At 41.1% G+C, this 20,758-nt stretch overlaps 2 protein-coding genes across 6 annotated transcripts in view; both read left to right on the top strand.

Annotated features, from left to right (window-relative positions):
• Positions 1-20,758, top strand: part of LOC311622128 (acyl-coenzyme A synthetase ACSM1, mitochondrial-like) — a 93,715-nt gene that overhangs the window by 35,181 nt on the left and 37,776 nt on the right. For all 5 annotated transcript variants that reach the window (XM_084882943.1, XM_084882942.1, XM_084882944.1 and 2 more), the window contains one exon: positions 6,411-6,580. In XM_084882943.1, coding sequence (XP_084739069.1) covers positions 6,411-6,506 — 96 coding nt within the window. In that variant the 3' untranslated portion in view covers positions 6,507-6,580. The remainder of the gene's footprint in view (positions 1-6,410; positions 6,581-20,758) is intronic.
• Positions 18,115-20,758, top strand: part of LOC311622127 (acyl-coenzyme A synthetase ACSM1, mitochondrial-like) — a 40,420-nt gene continuing 37,776 nt past the window's right edge. Inside the window, exon 1 of the mRNA XM_084882941.1 lies at positions 18,115-18,214. The gene's annotated coding sequence lies outside the window, so the exon portion shown is untranslated. The remainder of the gene's footprint in view (positions 18,215-20,758) is intronic.

The following is a 20,758-nucleotide window of genomic DNA, read 5'->3' as shown; positions in this document are numbered from 1 at the left end:
TTATCAAAACTGTTCTAATATAGTATACTATCACAAAGGCTAGTGAGTGCACTGGCAGTGGCAGGAGCCTCTCTCACCAGATTTTTATAGGAAATATTAAAAATCTGCAAATAACAGGATTATTTTTATTATATTCTAATAATATTTTTCTCTGACTCTATTTTTGCTCATCAGTTTATGTTGTTCATTATATTCCACTAACGAGTGAGTTCATGTGATATTCATCTTTCTCTGAGTGGCTTATTTCACTTAGCATAATACTCTCCAGGTCCATCCATGCTGTGGCAAATTGTAAGAGTTCCTTATTTTTTATAGCAGGGTAGTATTCCATTGTGTAGATGTACCATTTGTTAATCCACTCATCTGGTGATGGTCACTTAGACTGTTTCCCAATCTTAGCTATTGTAAATTGTGCTGCTATGAACATAGGGGTGCATACATTCTTTCTGATTGGTGTTTCTGATTTCTTGGGATATATTTCTAGATGTGGGATTACTGGGTCAAATGGGAGTTCCATTTTTAATTTTTTTAGGAAACCCCATACTGTTCTCCACAGTGGCTGCCCCAGTCTGAATTCCCATTAGCAGTGCATGAGGGTTCCATTTATTCTGGATCCTCGCCAGCACTTGTCATTTGTTGTTGATTTGTTGATGTAGGCATTCTAACAGGTGTGAGATGGTACCACATTGTCATTTTGGTTTGAATTTCTCAGATGATTAGTGACTTTGAGCATGTTTTCATATGTTTCTTGGCCTTCTATATGTGCTCTTTTGAAATTATCTATTTAGGTACATTGCCCACTTTTTATAAAAAAATATATTTTATTGATTTTTTTACAGAGAGGAAGGGAGAGGGATAGAGAGCTAGAAACATCGATGAGAGAGAAAAATAGACCAGCTGCCTCCTGCACAACCCTACTGGGGATCTGTCCACAACCAAGGCACATGCCCTTGATTGGAATCGAACCTGGGACCCTTTAGTCCGAAGATCAACACTCTATCCTCTGAGCCAAACCGGTTTCAACCCTTTGCCCACATTTTGATTGGATTGTTTATCTTCCTTTTGTTAAATTGTCTGAGTTCCCTGTAAATGTTGGAGATTAAACCCTTACCCGAGAAAGCACTGGCAAATGTGTTTTCCCATGCAGTGGGCTTTTTTGTTGTTTTGTTGATGGCTTCTTTTGCTGTGCAAAGCTTTTTATTTTGATATAGTCCCATTTGTTTATTTTCTCTTCAGTTTCCATTGCTCTAAGGAGCTGTATCCATAAAGATATTGCTACAGCATAGGTCTGATATTTTGCTTCCTATGGATTCTTCTAAGATTTTTATGGTTTGCCTTCTTACAGTTAAGTCCTTTATCCATTTTGAGTTTATTTTTGTGTATGGTGTAAGTTGTTGGTCTAGTTTCATTTTTTTTTTTGCATGAATTGTTCCAATTATCCCAACACCATTTATTAAAGAGGCTGTCTTGACTCCATTGTACACTCTTATTTCCATTGTCAAATATTAATTGAGCATCATTGCTTGGGTAGATTTCTGGGTTCTTTGTCCAGTTCCATTGGACTGTATGTCTTTTTTTGTGCCAGTACCAGGCAGTTTTGAAAACAGTGGCTTTGTAATATAGCTTGATATTTGGTATTTTGATCCCTCCAACTTTGCTCTTCTTCCCCAGGATTGCTGAGGCTTTCAGGGTCTTTTATTTTTTATCCCATATGAATTTTTTTGGAGAATTTGTTCAAGACCTGTTAAATATTCCATTGATAACTTAATAGGGACTACATTGAATCTATAGATTTCTTTGGGTAGTATGGAGTTTTTAAAAATATATTTTATTTATTTTTTATAGAGAGGAAGGGAGAGGGAAACAGAGTTAGAAACAGTGATGAGAAAGAAACATCAAGCAGCTGCCTCCTGTACACCCCCTACCGGGGATGTGCCTGCAACCAAGGTACATGCCCTTGACGGGAATCGAACCTGGGACCCTTAAGTCCATACGCCCATGCTCTATATTCTCTTAGCCAAACCGGTTAGGGCAATAGAAAATTTAATTATGTTGATTCTACCAATCCATGAACAAGTGGTTTATTTTTCCAATTGTTTATGTCTTCCTCTAGGTCTTTTTGCAAAATACAACCTACAACCCAGGCATGTGCCCTGACTGGGAATCGAACCGTGACCTCCTGGCTCTGGTGGAAGCCAGTTAGGCCCTTAAGCCTTTGATTGAAATATTTAATGCATTTTCATTTAGGTTTATTATTGACATGTACTTATTTATTGCCATTTAAATTCTGTATGGCTGGATAGCTCTCTTTTCTTCTTCTGATTATAGCAATCCCGTTAGCATTTTTTGTAATGTTGGTTTGGTGATGATGTACCCCTTTCCCCTTTTTTCTTTGTTTGTCTGGAAATCTCTGTATTTGACCATATATATTGAATGATAGCCTTGCTGGATATATTGTAGTTATCTTGGTCTAAGATCCTTGTTTTCCATTACCTTGATTACTTCATGCCATTCCCATCTGGCCTGTAGAGTTTCCGATGAGAAATCAGGTGTCAGCCTTATGGGAACTCCTTTGTAGGTAACAGTTTTCTTTTCTCTTGCTGCCTTTAAGATTCTCTTTTGGTCTTTGATTTTTGGCATTTTAATGATGATGTCTGCCCATGAGCCTGTTTGGATTCTTTTTCTTTGGGGTTCTCTGTGCTTCCTGAACTTGTGTGACTTTTTTCTTTACCAGATTAGGGAAGTTTTATGCCATTAGTTTTTGACACATCTTCTCTATACTTTTCTCTCTTTCTGCCTCTTCTGGCACACCTGCTATTCTAATAATGTTATGTTTCAAGTACTCCCACAGCTCCCTTAAGCTGTCCTCCTATTTTTTAATTGTTTGTCTTTTTGGTTCTGTGATTGAATGATATTTTCAACTAATTTGATCCTCAGCTTCCCCTAATCTTCTTTGTATTTCTTCCAACATGTTCTTTATTTGTGTTATGTCATTCATTATCTCAGACTGTTCTTTTTTCATAGTTACTATAAATTTATTTATGCTGTTGAGCATTTTTACCATAAGTACTCTGAACCCTGATTCAGATAAATTTCTCATCTCTGCTTCATTTATTTCTTCTGGAGAATTCTTTAGGTCTTTTATTTGGGGGTTGTTTCTTTGTCTCCTCATTTTGGCAGTCTCTTTGAATTTGTGACTATGTATTAGGTTGGTAGATCCTCTACACCTTTCAGTCTCTAGTGCAGGACAGAGTTAAGGGCTGTAAAGATTAATTAGATCAGCCTCCAGACTGTTAGGATTCCAACTTGAATTGTCCCTGACAATAGTTGGCAGGTGTGGCAAGAGTTTTTTCAACAGGGTGGGGCAGTTGCTTCTGCCTGGAGGCTAACTGGACTTTTAATCTCTTAAGTGCAAGGTGTTTTTCAGTGGGGTGCATTAACTGTCTGTCTTCAGGCAAGTCAAATGTCTATGTGGGGAAGATGTCCCCTTGAGGGAATGACTGAGCCCAGGAAACGGGGTGTCTGCCTTCTGAGCTGTGTCCCCTGAGTTGTCCGTTCTGGGCTTTGCTCTCACAGCTCCGTCTACTTCACCCTCCCTCTGCCTGAACACCAAGTGGGTGGCTCCACAGGGAATTTAGTGTGTTGGCCCTTTAAGAGTGTGCCTTAATTTTCAGCTCTTATTCCCTGGCAGATAGCAGCCCACTGCTTTTCACAGCCAGATGTTATGTGGGTACCCTCCTCAGTTTAGGTTCTCTCCACTGGGGAGCTCAGCTTGAGGTTAGACCCCAGAATTCTCAGTAGCACCCCCCACAGCTGAGCTATCTCTCTAGCACTTCAGTTGCTGTCATTGGGCATCCAGTAAGCCCTTTTGCACCACTGCCCCTCCTACAAGTCTCTATGCAGTCTCCACTTTTGTTCCTCAGACATCAGTGTCCTCTGCTACGAGTTTTCTGTTGATCATTCAGGAAGTTGTTCTGTATTTTAGTTGTAATACCTGTTTGTTCCTGGGAGCATATTTGTGCAGCATCCACTTCTTATCACCTATTTATTATTGTTGTTATTATTATTATTTTAATGTGTATTTCTTTATTGATTTCAGAGAGGAAGGGAGGAGAGATAGAAACTTCAATGATGAGAGAGAATTATTGATTGGCTGCCTCCTGTACACCCCTCCTTGGGGACCGAGCCCACAACCCAGGCATGTTGTCCCTGGCCAGAATCAAACCTGGGACCCTTCAGTCCGCAGGCTGACACCCCATCTACTACGCCAAACTGGCTAGGGCCTCTGGTGCCATTTTATATCTCATCTATGGCAGTTCATTCTTATTCTACTGCATTTGTTTTCTGTTTACATCTTTAGTTATTGTCAATATTTCCAGTGGTTTTTAAAGAAAGTGGAAGGAAGGGAGGGATGAAGGCAGAGGGGAAGAGAGAGAGAGGGAGAGAGAGAGGGAGAGAGAGAGAGAGAGAGAGAGAGAGAAACATTGGTGTAGAGAGACTTATTAATTGGCTGCCTCCTGTACATACCCCAACTGGAAATTGAAATTGAAATCCAAGTACATGCCCTTGATCTGGAATCATGCCCATGACAGTTTGCTGTATGGGATGATGCTCCAACCACTGAGAAAGACTGGCCAGAGCTGCATTTGTCCTTTAGAGAAATTATTTGTAAAATGTAATATTTTCTTGTAATTTTTAATGATGTAGATTTTTTTTAATACAGAGGTACCACAATATATTATTAAGATAAAAAACAGGCTATGAGAGAATGTACTTAATATTTTTGTATTTGTTTAGAAACAAAGTTTGAAAGAATACCTATGTCAACAAGTAACCATTTCCTACATTGTCTGAATGTTTATAGTCAGTTCATGTTGTAAAGCTGTGGAGCTAACAGTTACTGAATATTTACTTCACGTGCCAGGCCCTGGGTTCAGTGCTTCAGGTGCATTCTTATTTCATTTATCCTCTCCATAGCCTGAGATGGTCTAACCATGAATGTTACGGAGTTGAAATTGAGGCTCAGAAACTAGAGTTAATACAGGCAGAGCTGGACCTCAAACCAGTGTCTCTATAACAGCAGCAGCATTCTTGCTTTAATGTTAGGCTCTGCTGCCTCCTAGAGAGTAGAATAGGGGATGCATACCAGTTAGGACAGCCTAGATCAGTGGTTCCCAACCATTTTGGGGCCATGCTCCATCTAAGCATCTCTAAAATCCTGAGGCCCCGCTTGTGACATATACTTTCAAAAAGTGAACTTCTGTTCATGTGAAGGAACCCTAAAAGACCATTAACTTGCTCTAAACAAGCTTCTAAAGAACATGGCATCCATGCAAGAAAAAAAAGAATGAAAGGACAGTTGAAGTACTGAATAAGAAATCACTAAGAAATTGTTTAAAAAAAATAATCATAATATGAAGTGATATGAAAAAATAGCAAATGAAGTTTCAAAACATATAATGGAGAACTGAAATACATAAATATGTCACAATATATATTTATACTAGAGGCCCGGTGCATGAAAATTCATGCACTGGAGGTGGAGTTCCTCAGCCTGGCGTTTCTCCTCTCACAGTCTGGGAGCCCTTAGGGGCAGGAGTCGACGCAGCAATCAGGGGAAGGCAATGCTCCTATCACACTTTTGCTACCATCACTGCCAGTAGCACAAGCCTTGGCCAGCCCTGGTTACCTGAGATTTGGCTGGTCCTGGACATTTGGACAGCTGCCATCCCAGGCTTGCCAGTGCCTCAGGCTGGTCCTGGGCAGCTGGGGGTCTGGAGTGACTGGGCACCATCATCTTTTGGCTATGGACACCGCCATCTTTGAGACGGTGTGAGGGTCAATTAGCATTTTCCCTCTTTATTAGATAGGATACTGTGTATGAGGCCCCTAGAACCATAAAAAATGGGGAAAATCCACTGTTGATAACTCATTCTCAAATTGCTCCCCTTAAAAATCAAATTGACCCTCTGTGTGGTGTGTCTCCCATGTTGGACACCACTTGGCTAGTTGTTATTGTAACAAACAGCCCCACAACCGTGTGGGTTATTGTAAGAAAGGCTCATGCCACATGCCCATCCTGGTCTCCTGGGAACAGGATAGAGAAGCAGCCCCCACGTAGGCACCTGCCTGGTGCTGTCAGAGATGGACAGAGAGGGTGGCCAGGCTCAGAGGTTCCCACTCTCCTGTGAGAGGGGGCATGCTTCACTCCACCACATTTCATTGGTCAGAGCACATCACAGGCTGCAGCAGCTTGAGGGGGTCAGGAGGAGGACCTGACGTGCTTGGCCCCCACCACTAAGGCCACCACCTGCTGCAGCCTGTTTTGCGGACGTGCAGGGTGAAGAGAGGAGTTGGGACGGGTAGGAAATGAAGCAGGACTCAGGCTGGTTTGCTTTCTCCTCATGCAGGTGGAGTTTGTCCCTGAGCTGCCCAAAACCGTCACTGGCAAGATCAAACGGAGTGAACTTCGGGAAAAGGAGTTCAGTCAGAAGCAACCCCAGTAAATTCAGCATCCCTTCTGATTGTGACCTTGGGCACACACCTGGCTCCCTCGGTGCCCTCACATGGCTGGGGCAAGGTGGGGGTGGTGGGGCTGATTGGGAAGGACCCAGGACTGCCAGCATTCCCTCATTTCTGTTGTTTTAAGTTAACATCAGTCACTACTCTGCCTCCAAGGCTTTTGTTCCTTTGGATTGGCCAGGCGAGCGCTCAAATTGGGGCTGAAGATAATAAAGTGCTGACAATGACATCAAGGGTGATCCTGTGTTGTGCATTCATCACGTACATGAACCTGTGGTAAATGCGGTTCCTCCTTGCCCTCCCTTCTCCAGAGAGCAAGGACCTGGTTCTCCCTCCTGTTGTCTGCCGCACACACCCCAGTGTTCTCATGTGGCCCTGCACGTCCAGTAGATGTCCAGGACCCAGTTTTGGGAGTGATGCTCTGAGCAGCCCAGGCACTTTCCTCAGCTAGGTCCCAGCCTAGGTTCGGTGTGGGCAAGTGAGTGACCTGCTCTCAAGGAATGGAGTTCCACAGGACTCTCCCAGTCCCTGGGAGAGGTTCCCAGTCCCTCATTCCTAGGAGGGGCTAGGGGCCTAGGAGTCTTACCCCTCAGCTTTCCCCCATGTGCACCCACCCACATATTTCTTCCCAGGGATCCAGAGTTCTCCCTAAAAACACTCTCTCCACACTTTTTAAGTTCTTTCAACTATGAGAGTCTTCTCCAACTCCTCCCGAATCTGGGCATGGGGTTGTATGAACTGACCCTTCCATTCATCCATCCTTGAGATGGACCCCCAGGGCTCATCACAGGCTGGGAGGAGCAGGGGCAGAAGAGGCTCAGCCTGGGGGTGGGGAGGAAGCACATATTGTCTCCTTCTCCTTCACCGCTGGGAGTTAGTCTTAGGGAGATTGCCTCTAAAGTCGTTTCTTGGGGGTACAGACACAGAAACACACAGGGAAACGTACAGATACCACTTGGGAGTGATGTACACCTTTAGCCTTTTTTTTTTTTTTTTTTTTTTTTTTTTTTTTTTTTTTGTCTGGGAAGCTCTTTCTTCAACTGTAAATTTTGAATGATAGTCTTGCTGGATATAATAATTTTGGTCTCAGATCCTTGCTTTCCATTACCTTGAGCACTTCATGCCATTCCCATCTGGCTTGTGGAGTTTCTGATGAGAAATCAGGTGTCAGCCTTATGGGAACTCCTTTTTATTTTATTTATTTATTTTTTTTTTTTTTTAGGGCATGGAATTTTTATTTCTGTTTGCTTTTGTTTGTTTGTTGTTTTTTTTTTAATATATTTTATTGATTTTTTTTTTACCCCCTCCCTCCCTCCCACACATCCCCTCCCTCCCCAGAGTTTTGTGTCCATTGGTTGCACTTATATGCATGTATACAAGTCCTTCGGTTGATCTATTATCTCCCCCAGATCTTCCTCCCGTCCCCACTGTAACTTGACAGTCTACTTGTTGATATACTGTCTCTATATCTATCTTATGGTTCACCAGTTTATAATGTTCTTTATTATCCACAAATGAGTGAGGTCATGTGGTGTTTCTCTTTCATTGATTGGCTTATTTCACTCAGCATGATGTTCTCCAATTCCATCCAGGATGCTGCAAATGATGAGAAATCCTTCTTTTTTATGGCAGCATAGTATTCCATTGTGTAGATGTATCATAGTTTTTGGATCCAATCATCTGCTGACGGACACTTAGGCTGTTTCCAAATTCTGGCTATTGTAGATTGTGCTGCTATGAACATAGGGGTGCATATATCCTTTCTGATTGGTGTTTCAAGTTTCTTGGGATATATTCCTAGAAGTGGGATTACTGGGTCAAATGGGAGTTCCATTTTCAGTTTTTTGAGGAAACTCCACACTGTTCTCCACAGTGGTTGCACCAGTCTACATTCCCACCAGCAGTGCGCGAGGGTTCCTTTTTCTCCGCAACCTCGCCAACACTTGTCGTTTGTTGATTTGTTGATGTTGGCCATTCTGACAGGTGTGAGATGGTACCGCATTGTTGTTTTGATTTGCATCTCTCGGATAATTAGTGACTTTGAGCATGTTTTCATGTGCTTTTTGGCCTTCCTTCTGTCTTCTTTTGAAAATATTCTATTTAGGTCCATTGCCCATTTTTTAATTGGATCATTCATATTCCTTTTATTTAGTTGTATAAGCTGTTTGTAGATGTTGGAGATTAAACCTTTATCAGTGGTAACATTTGCAAATATGTTCTCCCACACAGTGGGCTTTCTGGTTGTTTTGTTGATGGTTTCTTTTGCTGTAAAAAAGCTTTTTATTTTGATGTAGTCCCATTTGTTTATTTTCTCTTTAGCTTCCATTGCACTAGGGGTAGTATCAGTGAAGAAGTTTTTTTGGCATACGTCTGAGATTTTGTTGCCTGTGGATGCTTCAAGTATTTTTATGGTTTCCCGTCTGATGTTTAAGTCCTGTATCCATTTTGAGTTTATTTTTGTGTATGGTGTAAGTTGGTGATCTAGTTTCATTCTTTTGCATGTATCTGTCCAATTTTCCCAACACCATTTATTGAAGAGACTGTCTTGACTCCATTGTATATTAGTGCCTCCTTTGTCAAATATTAATTGAGCATAGTGATTTGGGTTGATATCTGGGTTCTCGATTTGATTCCATTGATCTATATGTCTGTTTTTGTGCCAGTACCAGGCTGTTTTGAGAACAGTGGCTTTGTAATACAGTTTGAAGTCTGGTATTGAGATACCTCCTACTTTACTCTTCTTTCTCAGGATTGCTGTGGCTATTCGGGGTCTTTTATTGTTCCAAATGAACTTTTGGAGAGTTCTTTCTAGGTCAGTGAAATATGCCGTTGGTATTTTAATGGGGAGTGCATTGAACTTATAGATTGCTTTAGGAAGTATGGACATTTTGATGATGTTGATTCTACCAATCCATGAACATGGTATGTTCTTCCATCTGTTTACATCTTCCTCTATTTCTTTTTTCAGTGTCGTGTAGTTTTCCGCAAATAGGTCCTTTACTTCCTTAGTTAAGTTTATTCCTAGGTATCTTAATTTTTTTGGTGCGATCGTAAATGGAATTGCTTTTTTAGTCTCTGTTTCTATAAACTCACTGTTGGTGTATAGAAATGCCATAGATTTCTTGGTGTTAATTTTGTATCCTGCTACATTGCCAAATTCATTTATTAAGCCAATTAGTTTTTTAATGGAGTCTTTTGGGTTTTTTATATACAATATCATGTCGTCTGCAAATAAGGATAACTTTACTTCTTCTTTTCCAATTTGGATGCCTTTTATTTCCTCCTCTTGTCTAATTGCAATGGCTAGTACTTCCAGTACTATGTCAAAGAGGAGTGGCGATAGTGGGCATCCCTGTCTTGTTCCTGTTCTTAGAGGGAATGGTTTTAGTTTTTGCCCATTGAGTATGATGTTTGCTGTGGGTTTATCATATATAGCTTTTATTACGTTGAGGTATGATCCTTGTACTCCCACCTTGTTAAGAGTTTTTATCAGGAAAGGGTGTTGGATTTTATCAAATGCTTTTTCTGCATCAATTGATATGACTATATGATTTTTATCTTTCAACTTGTTTATGTGATGTATCACGTTTATTGATTTGCGGATATTGTACCAACCTTGCATTCCTGGTATAAATCCTACTTGGTCATGGTGTATGATCTTTGTGATGCTCTGCTGGAGCCGATTTGCTAGAATTTTGTTGAGGATTTTGGCATCTATGTTCATGAGGGATATTGGCCTGTAATTCTCTTTCATTGAGTTGTCTTTATCGGGTTTTGGTATTAGGGTGATGCTGGCTTCATAGAAGGAGTTTGGAAGTGTTCCTTCCTCTTGAATTTTTTGGAATAGTCTGAGGAGGATATGTTTTAGTTCTTCCTTGAATGTTTGGTAAAACTCTCCTGTGAAGCCATCTGGCCCTGGGCTTTTGTTTGCTGGAAGCTTTTTGATGACTGTTTCAATTTCTTCCCAAGTCACTGGTCTATTGAGATTTTTAGATTCTTCCTGATTGAGTTTTGGAAGTTTGTATTTTTCTAGGAATATGTCCATTTCCTCCAGGTTGTTCAGTTTGTTGGAATAGAGTTGTTCGTAGTATTTTGTAACAATCCGTTGTATTTCGGTGGGGTCTGTTGTTATTTCACCTCTTTCATTTCTGATTTTGTTTATTTGGGTCCTCTCTCTTTGTTTCTTGGTTAGCCTGGCTAGAGGTCCATCTATCTTGTTTATTCTTTCAAAGAACCAGCTCTTGGTTTTGTTGATCTTATGTATTGTTTTTTTGGTCTCTATGTCGTTTATCTCTGCTCTGATTTTTGTTATTTCCTTCCTTCTGCTTACACTGGGTTTTTCTTGTTGCTCCTTTTCTAACTCTTTGAGTTGTAGAGTTAGATCATCTGTTACTATTTTTTCTAGTTTTTTGCAATAGGCTTGTAAGGATATGAACTTCCCTCTCAAAACTGCTTTTGCTGTGTCCCAAAGATTTTGGATTGTTGTGCTTTCATTGTCATTTGTTTCCAGGATGTTTTTAATTTCTTCCTTGATTTCTCTGGTAACCCAGTCCTTGTTTAATAGCAAGCTGTTTAGTCTCCATGTGTTTGATTTCTTTGGATTATTTTTATTGTAGTTAATTTCCAGTTTTATGCCATTATGGTCTGAGAAGATACTTGATATGATTTCTATCTTCTTGAATTTGAAGAGACTTTGCCTATGTCCCAAAATGTGGTCTATCTTTGAGAATGTCCCATGTGCACTTGAGAAGAATGTATATTCTGTGGCTTTGGGGTGGAGTGTCCTGAAGATGTCAATTAATTCCATCTGGTCTAGTGAGTCATTTAGGATTGATATTTCTTTGCTGATTTTTTGTTTAGATGATTTGTCGAAGGGTGACAGTGGGGTATTAAAATCTCCTACTATGATTGTATTGCTATTAATCTCTCCCTTAATGTCCTCTAGCAGTTTTTTAATGTATTTGGTTGCTCCTGTATTGGGTGCATATATATTTACCAGGGTTATTTCTTCTTGTTGGATTGTTCCCTTTAGTATTATGAAGTGGCCTTCATTATCTCTTGTTATGTCCTTCACTCTGAGATCTAATTTGTCAGATATAAGTATTGCTACCCCAGCTTTTTTTTCATTTCCATTTGCCTGGAAAACTTTTTTCCATCCCTTCACCCTCAGTCTGTGTGCATCTCTTTTTCTGAGGTGGGTTTCTTGTAGACAACAGATGTATGGGTCTTGTTTTCTTATCCAATCTGTTACCCTATGTCTTTTGATTGGAGCATTTAATCCATTTACATTTAAGGTTATTATTGATAGGTACTCATTTGACGCCATTTTTATTCTATACCCGTGCTCCTTCTTCACTTCTTATTTCTTTATTTTTACAGTAGACCCTTTAGCATTTCTTGCATTGCTGGTTTGGTGGAGATAAATTCCTTCAGTCTTTTTTTGTCTGTGAAGCTCCTGATTTCCCCTTCAATTTTGATTGATAGCCTTGCTGGGTATAGTATTCTTGGATTCAGACCCTTCCTTTGCATGACTTTGTATATTTCATCCCATTCCCTTCTGGCCTGATAAGTTTCTGTTGAGAAATCAGTTGCTAGTCTGATGGGGGTTCCTTTGTATGTAACTTTCTGTCTCTCTCTGGCTGCTTTTAAGATTCTTACTTTGTCGTTGTTGCTTGCCAATTTAATTATAATGTGCCTTGGAGTCTGTCTTCTGGGATTCATTTTGCTTGGGACTCTGCGGGCATCTTGGATTTGTGTGGGTTTTTTCTTTTCTATTTCAGGAAAGTTTTCTGTCATTATTTCTTGAAATACTTTTTCCATGTCTACCTCAGTTTCCTTTCCTTCTGGAACCCCTATTATTCGAATATTATTTTGTTTTGTTTTGTCCCAAAGCTCCCGTAGGCTCTCCTCCTGCTTTTTAATCTTTTTTTCTAGAAGTTGCTCTACTTGGGTATTTTTTTCCATCTTATCTTCTAGCTCACTGATGCGGTCCTCTGCTTCATCTAGTCTACTCTTGATGCTTTCTATTGAGTTCTTCATGGTAGCGATGTCACTTTTCATTTCTTCTTGGTTCTTCTTCAGTTCCTCATGGCTCTCCTTCATTTCCTCATGGTTCTTTCTCATTTCTTCTTGGCTTTTGTCAAATTTCTCTTCCATTCTTTTTAGCCATGCTATGATCATTACTCTGAATTCTTGCTCTGGCAGGCTGCTTACCTCTGGCTCGTTTACTTCCTTTTCTGGTGATGCCTGCTTTTCTTTCAAGTGCGGACTATGTTTTTGTCTCCCCATGGCCTCTCTTTTCAGGATGTCTGGTTATGTGGTATTCCTTCTCCTGCGTTGATTTTGAGGTACAAAATACAACACTACCAGGTACAACACAAGCGGCACTTAACAGGAATGTATTTACAATATTAATAACCTCTAATAAAGGTGACCACTAGAGAAAGGCAACTTAGGGGATAGGAGAGAAGGAATAAAGGTAAAAATAAAATAAAGAAAAATTAAAAAAAAATAAAAATAAAATAAAATTAAAATTAAAAAAAAAATTAAGTAAATTAAAAAAAAAGAGGGATAAAGAGATAGAAAAAGAAGAAGAAGAAAAAAGTAATGACAAAATGAAGTTGGAAAACAGGGAAAAAAAGAAGATGGAGAGAGAGAGAGAGAAAGAGAGAGAAGAAGCAAACTAAAAGAGAAATGGGAAACAAACTATATATATGTGGAGAAAATTGCCATAGAAAAACCTCTGGACCCAGCCAATGCCAGTAACAATACTTGGAGATTAATACAAACTACAATATCCACTATTATTAAGTAAGGCTATGATATACAGAAGTAAAATAAACAAACAAAAACAGAGGATTTAAAAAAAAATACAAAGCAACAATAACAATACAGGAATAAGCATAACAATTTCACTAAAAGGCATAAAAATTCACAATAATCAACCTTCACACATACAATGCGAAAAGGATAGAGGGGAGAATGGATTTTTTTTTTTTTTAACTAGTTAATATAGTGCAGAGATTGGTATTTATATACTTGGATCAGGGGTTGGAACTTAGGTCTATAAGTATAGTGAGAGCTTTAGCAGGGGGTATAGAGAGAGAATAGAGGAAAAACTAAAGCCGGAAAGGGATAGGATGAACTGTAGACTAAAGGGTAAAGTTTAGTAAGAGAGTGATAGTGTAAAGGTTGAGTTGAGATAGGGTTGAATGATGCTATAGTAGAGATTAAAATAGAATGAAGGTTACTCCCAATGTAAAATAAAGAAAAAATAAAATGGTACTAGAGAGAGAAAAAAAAGAAAAGAAAGAAAGAAAAAAAAATAAATAAAAATTTTTTTTTTAAAAAAAATTGCAAAATAGCAGTAGTAATAGTGATAGAGATTGAAAAATGTAGTAATTGAAAAGGTAAAATCAAGTAAGGAAAAAAGAAAAAAAATTGTTTCTTAAGTAAAAGATATGAAAAATGAAAATTAAATAAAAGATGTAAAAAATGAAAATAAAATAAAGTATAGCAAAATTAGCATAAAAATGACCAGTACTGGTCACTCACTTCCTCAGTTAATATATTTGGCACTTCTGATTCTCGGACCAGACAGTCTTGCAGTTCCCAGCTTTCCACTGCACCTCAGTTTTGTAAGGTAATCCTTAATTTTTAGTAGACTATATCTTAGATATTTGTGTCCATTTATTTTTGATTAATTAAAAGACAAAAGAAAAGAAAGGAAAAAAAAAAAAAAAGAGAGAAAAAAAAAAAAAAAGGGCAGTTTGTAATTCAGCTCTTAGGTGTCAGTGTTTCCGGTTTGACCTCCCAGTCTTTTTGGTTGCTCCGGCCTTCTTTCTCTATGGCTCTAGCTGGCAGGGTGCCAGCTGGCTCCCAGACTATCTCTTCTGGCTCCGATCCCTTGTTTCCAGGGAGGCACTTTCTCCCTGCAAATTCCCCGGATATGCCCAACTAGGCTGATCTTCCCTAGTATTCCGAAGCTAGGGGGTGAAGGGGATCAGGCGCCGAGGTGTCCAGATGTTCCGCCCTTGGCGGGACAGCCGCGATTCTTAACACTCTGTCCCGTGTCCCCTGGCTTTTTAAAAAAAAAAAAAAAATTCCCGCTTCTGGGGAAGCTTATGCCAAACCCAGCACTAGATGTCGCTGCAGCCTTCTTAGGGCTCAGCTTTGCGGGCGCTGCATGGAGGCAGGGCCGGAACTCCCCGGCTACTGTGGCTGCCGGCACCGCGGGACCGCGATCTCTCAGGCTTTCCCCGCAAATTCTGACCTTTCCGTGGGTGACCGAAGAACTCCTTTGAATCCACGCGCCAGCGCCAACTCGGGCGTCTCAGCTACTGGATGGACCTCTCCGCAGTGGGCTTTCCCGGCCTCAGAGAAGCCACTCCTTTCTCACAGCGCCGCCGCCGCCGCTGCTTCTGCCGCCGCCGCAGCCGCCGGCCGCCGCTGTGGCAGTGTTGGCCACCGGCTGGAAATCCTATCCAGCGGATCGCTGCCTAGCTTCCTTGAAACCTCTGCTGCCCCTCAGCTGCCAATCAACCCTCCCTGAGCGACTCAGATGTTACTTTTATCTGTTCTGGGACCAGAGTCAGAACAAGTCCGACTGTTCGGTCGCCATCTTCAAGCTCCGCCTCGGGAACTCCTTTTTAGGTAACAGTTTTCTTTTCTCTTGCTGCCTTTAAGATTCTCTCTTGGTCCTTAATTTTTGGCATTTGAATTATGATGTGTCTGGCTGTGGGCCTGCTTGGGTTCTTCTTGATTGGGATTCTCTGTGCCTCCTGGACTTGTGAGATTTTTTTTTTTTTTTTTTTTTTTTTACCAGATTAGGGAAGTTTTCTGTAATTATTTTATGAACATGTTCTCTGTCCCTCCCTCCCTTTCTGCCTCTTTCCTCACACCTACTATGTGAATATTGTTACATTTCATGTTGTCCCACTGTTCCCTTAAGGCTTAAGCTGTTCTCCTGTTTTTTAATGGTTTTTCTTTCTGGTTCTCTGATTGAGTGATTTTTTTTTCCACCTCTGTCTTCTAATCACTGATTTTATCCTCAGCTTCCCCTAATTGGCTGTGTATTCCCTTTAATGTTATTTATTTGTGCTATGTCATTTTGTATTTCTGTTTTCAGAGTAGAGTTACTATATCTTTTTTTTTTTTCCATGCTGTTGAACATTTTTATCATCATTACCCTAGACACTGTTTTGGATAAATTTCTTACCTGTGCTTCATTTATCTCTTGTTTCGAAGAAATCTCTTGGTTTTTCATTTGGGGGATGTTTCTTTGTCTATTCATTTTGGCTGTGTGTTTGGATTTGTGACTGTATTAAGTAGATCTGCTGCACCTCTTAATCTTTAGTGCAGAACAGCATCAAATGCTTTTCTGAATAATATGATCAGGCAAAGACTTAAAGACTCCAAGGACTGCCTGTGCCTACAGACTGAAAAGATTCTGACTTGAGTTTCCCTCCGGCCAGTGGTCGGCATACTCATTAGTCAACAGGGCAAATATCAACAGTACAATTGAAATTTCTTTTAAGAGCCAAAATTTTTAAACTTAAACTTCTTCTAATGCCACTTTTTCAAAATAGACTCACCCAGTATGTGGTATTTTTTGGAAGAGTCATACTCAAGGGGCCAAAGAGCTTCATGTGACATCTGGAGCCATAGTTTGCCGACCACAGCCCTCAGGCAATTGTCCTCATGTGTGGCAAGAGTTTTTCTTTTTCTTTTTCTTTTTTTTTTTCAACAGGGTTGGGTAGTTGCTTCTACCTGGAGGCTAACTGTTATTTTTAGACTCTTAAGTGGCCTCAGGAACTCAGCACTTTGGGGCAAGGTGTATCCCAATAGGATGGGTCAACCCTCTTCCCCCAGGCAAGGCCTGCTGCATAGCAAATGTCTGTGTGGGAAAGATGTGCTCTGCTGCAGAGGGGACTGACTCAGCACAGGAACTCTTGGTGTCTGCCTTCTGAGCTCTCATCTCAGAGCCCCCAATCCTGGCTTCTGCTCCCAAAGCTCCAGTCTGCTCTGCCTCTATCTGCCTGGGCACAAAGTGGGTGTCTCCACAGGGAATTTTGTGTGTTGGCCCTTTGAGAGGGTGCCTGAATTTCCAGCATCTCTCCCTGCTTTTCACCCAGATATCATGTGGGTGACCTTTTTAGTTCTGTTACTCTTTACTGGGGGCCCCAGCTTGGGGATTAGACCTCAGAGTTTTCAGTGGCAAACTCCACAGCTGAGACATCTCTCAGAACTTTGGTTGCTATCTGTGAATGCCGGGACAGCCCTTCCCCACCTCTGCCCATCCTACCAGTCTCTATGCAGTCGACTTTTGGTCCTCCTTTATCAGGGTTCTCTCTGCTAAATCTTCTATTGATTATTAAGGTAATTTTCCCATATTTTATTTCTACTAGGTGTACCAGTTAATAATGCTAGATTTTGTAATCAAATAAAATACAATAATTTTTGAATAACGTGCTTTATTCAAAGTAATGTTCATCATTAGCTACACATTTCCCCATCTTTCAGGTAATTTGTGGATACTGTCCTAAGAGAACTTTTCTTGTTTTAAGAAAAACCATTCAGAGACACAATTTTCCACTTCCTCTCATGTTTTTAAAAGATATATATTTTATTGATTTTTTACAGAGAGGAAGGGAGAAGGATAGAGAGTTAGAAACATCGATGAGAGAGAAACATCGACCAGCTCCCTCCTGCACACCCCATACTGGGGATGTGCCAGCAACTAAGGTACATGCCCTTGGCCAGAATAGAACCTGGGACCTTTCAATTTGCAGGCCGATGCTCTATCCACTGAGCCAAACCATTATGGGCCCTCGTATGTTTTTCTGTTTTAATATTTTTAATTATTTCTTATTGATTTCAGAGAGTAAGAGAGAAGGTCAGAGAGAGAGAACTATCCACCATGAGAGAAAATCATGGATCTGCTGCCTCCCGCACAATCCCCATTGGGGATCGAGCTGGCAACCGCAGCATGTGCCCTTGGCCAGAATCAAACCTGGGACCCTTCAATGTGCAGGCCGATGCTCTATCCATAGAGCTACATCCCTCATGGTTTCTTCGTATGTTTTGAAGTGCTGCTTAGACAGTGCGTGTGCCATCAGTCAGAACAAGTGGTAATCTGAAGGAGCAAGTATGGTGAATACTGCAGGCGAGTTAAACCTCCCAGCAAGATCTTTTAAGGTGTCTCTAACTGGTTTTGAAGTGTGCGATAGTATATCATCATGAAGCAAAATTACTTTGCTGTGTCTTCTGGAACATTCTGGTCGTTTTATGGTCAAAGCGTGATTCAAAGTGATTATTTGTTGTCAGTAGCCTCTGCTCCAAGTTTGCCCATTTTGCTGGCTTTCCTCTTAAGGCCTTCTCCTTTTTTTTGGCATCTTAAGGAGTTGTTCTTCCTGTTTCTCCCCTGTCTGATCATACTCAGTGGGAGGAGGTCCAAAGTGTCTCTCTTCTACTCTATTTTCATGCACTTTTGCTTGGCTGATTACACTCCATTTGAATTTTGCAGAATACAGTCGCTTTCCGTATTTATCTTTTTATTTTTTTACATTTTTATGGGCTCAGAACACTGTGGTCCTGATTGTATCTGCACACTCTCTACCTCCACCTCCAATTATGGCATCATCTGACGTCAGTAACAACCAGGCTCGTGATTGGAGGAAGCCTGTTTGACGAGGTATGGGCAGCAGCTCTCTCCTTGGCTGACTTCCATGTATGAGATGCCCCTCAATTTTCAGTCTAATGATTTTAGAAAAAAATAGTGTCTTATACAGAGAAAGATACAGTACATAGTTATAGACACAGTGTCTGGTCACAGCTGCTCTGCTGAGGGCTGGACCTCTGTGCCCGCAGAAATCAGAAGACATGAGCATCCGCAGGCACATAGGAGACTTTATTGCAGACTAAGTAGCCATTGCTAACACAGGAGATATCAGACAAAGCAGTTCTTCAAAGCAGTCCCTAGTGGGAAGGAGATAAAAGCTCCGGACTGTGCTGAACCCCAGATCCGACAGCACTGAACCCCAGTTCTGGGCTAGACCCTGGGGACCCAGGCTCATACAGAGGGAGCCGGGGCTGTGAGGCGGAATCCCAGGGGAGCGGCGAAAGGCAGAGCCCCCGGAGGCGCGCACATTGTGCACAGAAGACGGACTGTTGACTCGGCTGCCAGATTGCCTTAGCGGGAAGGAGACAAAAGATCCGGACTGTGCTGAGCCCCAGTTTCGACTGCTCTGAACCCCAGTTCTAGGCCAGACCCTTAGGACACAGGGTCATCCAGAGGGAGCCTGGGCTGTAAGGTGGAAACCCGGGGGAGTGGCGAAAGGAGGTCCCGAGGTGTGCACATTACACGCAGAGAACGGATGGTTGGCTGTGCCTTGGGATTGCCCTAGTGGGAAGGAGACAAAAGCTCCAGATTGCTCTGAACCCCAGTTCTGGGCTCATGGGGGGAGAGCCTAGACTGTTTGGTAGCAGGTGAAACTCGAGGGCACCTCACTCTCAGAGGTGCTTGCAGTGAGCACCAAAGGACCCTGAGGAACACTGAGACTCAGGAGCCGCATAGGGCATGGCTGATGGAAACCAAGGCTGTAGGCTCCACCCTGAAACTCCCCCCCATCCAAGCTGAACACAGAGACTTTTAAGGCTACCAACTCAGGGAAGCTGCGAAAATGTCAAGACAACGAAACAGATCACAAACGAAAGAAATGGAGGACAAAAAGCGACTGGATATAGAGTTCAAAACCACGCTTATAAGGTTTTTCAAGAATTTCCTAGAAAAGGTCGATAAGACCTATGAGGATATGAAAAGGGATCAACTAGAAATAATAAGAGATCAACAAGAAATAATAAGGGATCAATAAGAAATAATAAGGGATCAACAAGAAATAAAGAATACATTGTCTGAAATAAAAAATATTATTCTGAGTCCTAAAAACAGAATGGAAGATTGCAAGAATCAAGTCAAAGATTTGGAACATAAAGAGCCAGAAAACACTCCTCCGCAGAAGCAAGAAGACAAGAGAATCCAGAAAATCGAAGATAATGTAAGAAACCTCTGGGACAACTTGAAGCGAACCAACATCAGAATTATGGGGGTCGCAGAAGATAAGAGAGAGCAAGATATCGAAAACATACTGAAAGAAATAGTGACAGAAAACTTCCCCCACCTGGTGAAAGAATTAGACTTACAAGTCCAGGAAACGCATAGAACTCCAAACAAAAGGAATCCAAAGAGGACCACACCAAGACAAATCATAATTAAAATTCCAAGAGCAAAAGACAAAGAGAGAATATTAAAAGCAGCAAGAGCAAAGCAGATAGTTACCTATAAAGGAGCACCCATACGATTGTCAGCAGATTTCTCAACAGAAACCATGCAGGCCAGATGGGAATGGCAAGAAATATTCAAGGTGATGAATAGCAAGAACCTACAGCCAAAGATAATCTACCCAGCAAAGCTATCACTCAGAATCGAAGGCCAGATAAAGAGCTTCACTAATAAAAAAAAAAAGCTAAAGGAGTTCATCACCATCAAACCAGAATTCTATGAATTGTTGAAGGGGGTTCTTCCAGAAAAGAAAGTAAATAAGGATAAAAACTATGAACAACAAATATATAACTATCAACAAATGAATCTAAAAACCAAGGAAATTAAAAAAATCTTATGAACAATATTAACTGGTGAATATAATAGAATCAGAGGTATGGAAGGGGAGTGAACTGATGATTCTCAGGAAAAGGGGAGAGGGGAGTGTAGGAAGAGACTGAACATAAAATGGGCATCTATGGATAAGGACAATGGGAGGAGGGGAAAGGGCAGAGGGTTGAGTGGGAACCTGGTGGAGGGGAACAATGGAGCGGTGGGGGGGAGGGAGGAGGGGAAGAGGCACATTTGTAATAATATGAACAATAAAGATTTATATAAAAAAATAAAGTGCACAGTGAAAAAAAACCTCAAAAAAACAAAACAAAACAAAACAAAAATAAAAGAAACCAACAAAGTAGTCCCACAAAGCGGCCGCACACTGGCTGGTCAGCGATACATTCTCATACCAACTCAGACAAAAGAGGTCTCTTGCCAAACAGTGACATTAGTTACAGAGGATAATGGTGCACCTGTGCAGTGGGTACAGTACAACTGCTGCCATTGCCTTTGCACATCCATGTAGCAAATTAGCCTTAAACACCGGCGTAGTCTAGTCACGAACCCACTCACAGATACAAA

The sequence above is a fragment of the Pipistrellus hanaki genome, assembly GCF_964339955.1.
Source record: "Pipistrellus hanaki genome assembly, chromosome: 4".
Lineage (NCBI taxonomy): Eukaryota > Metazoa > Chordata > Mammalia > Chiroptera > Vespertilionidae > Pipistrellus > Pipistrellus hanaki.
The sequence above is the reverse complement of the archived record's forward strand: the minus strand, read 5'-3'. Positions and strand labels throughout refer to the sequence as shown.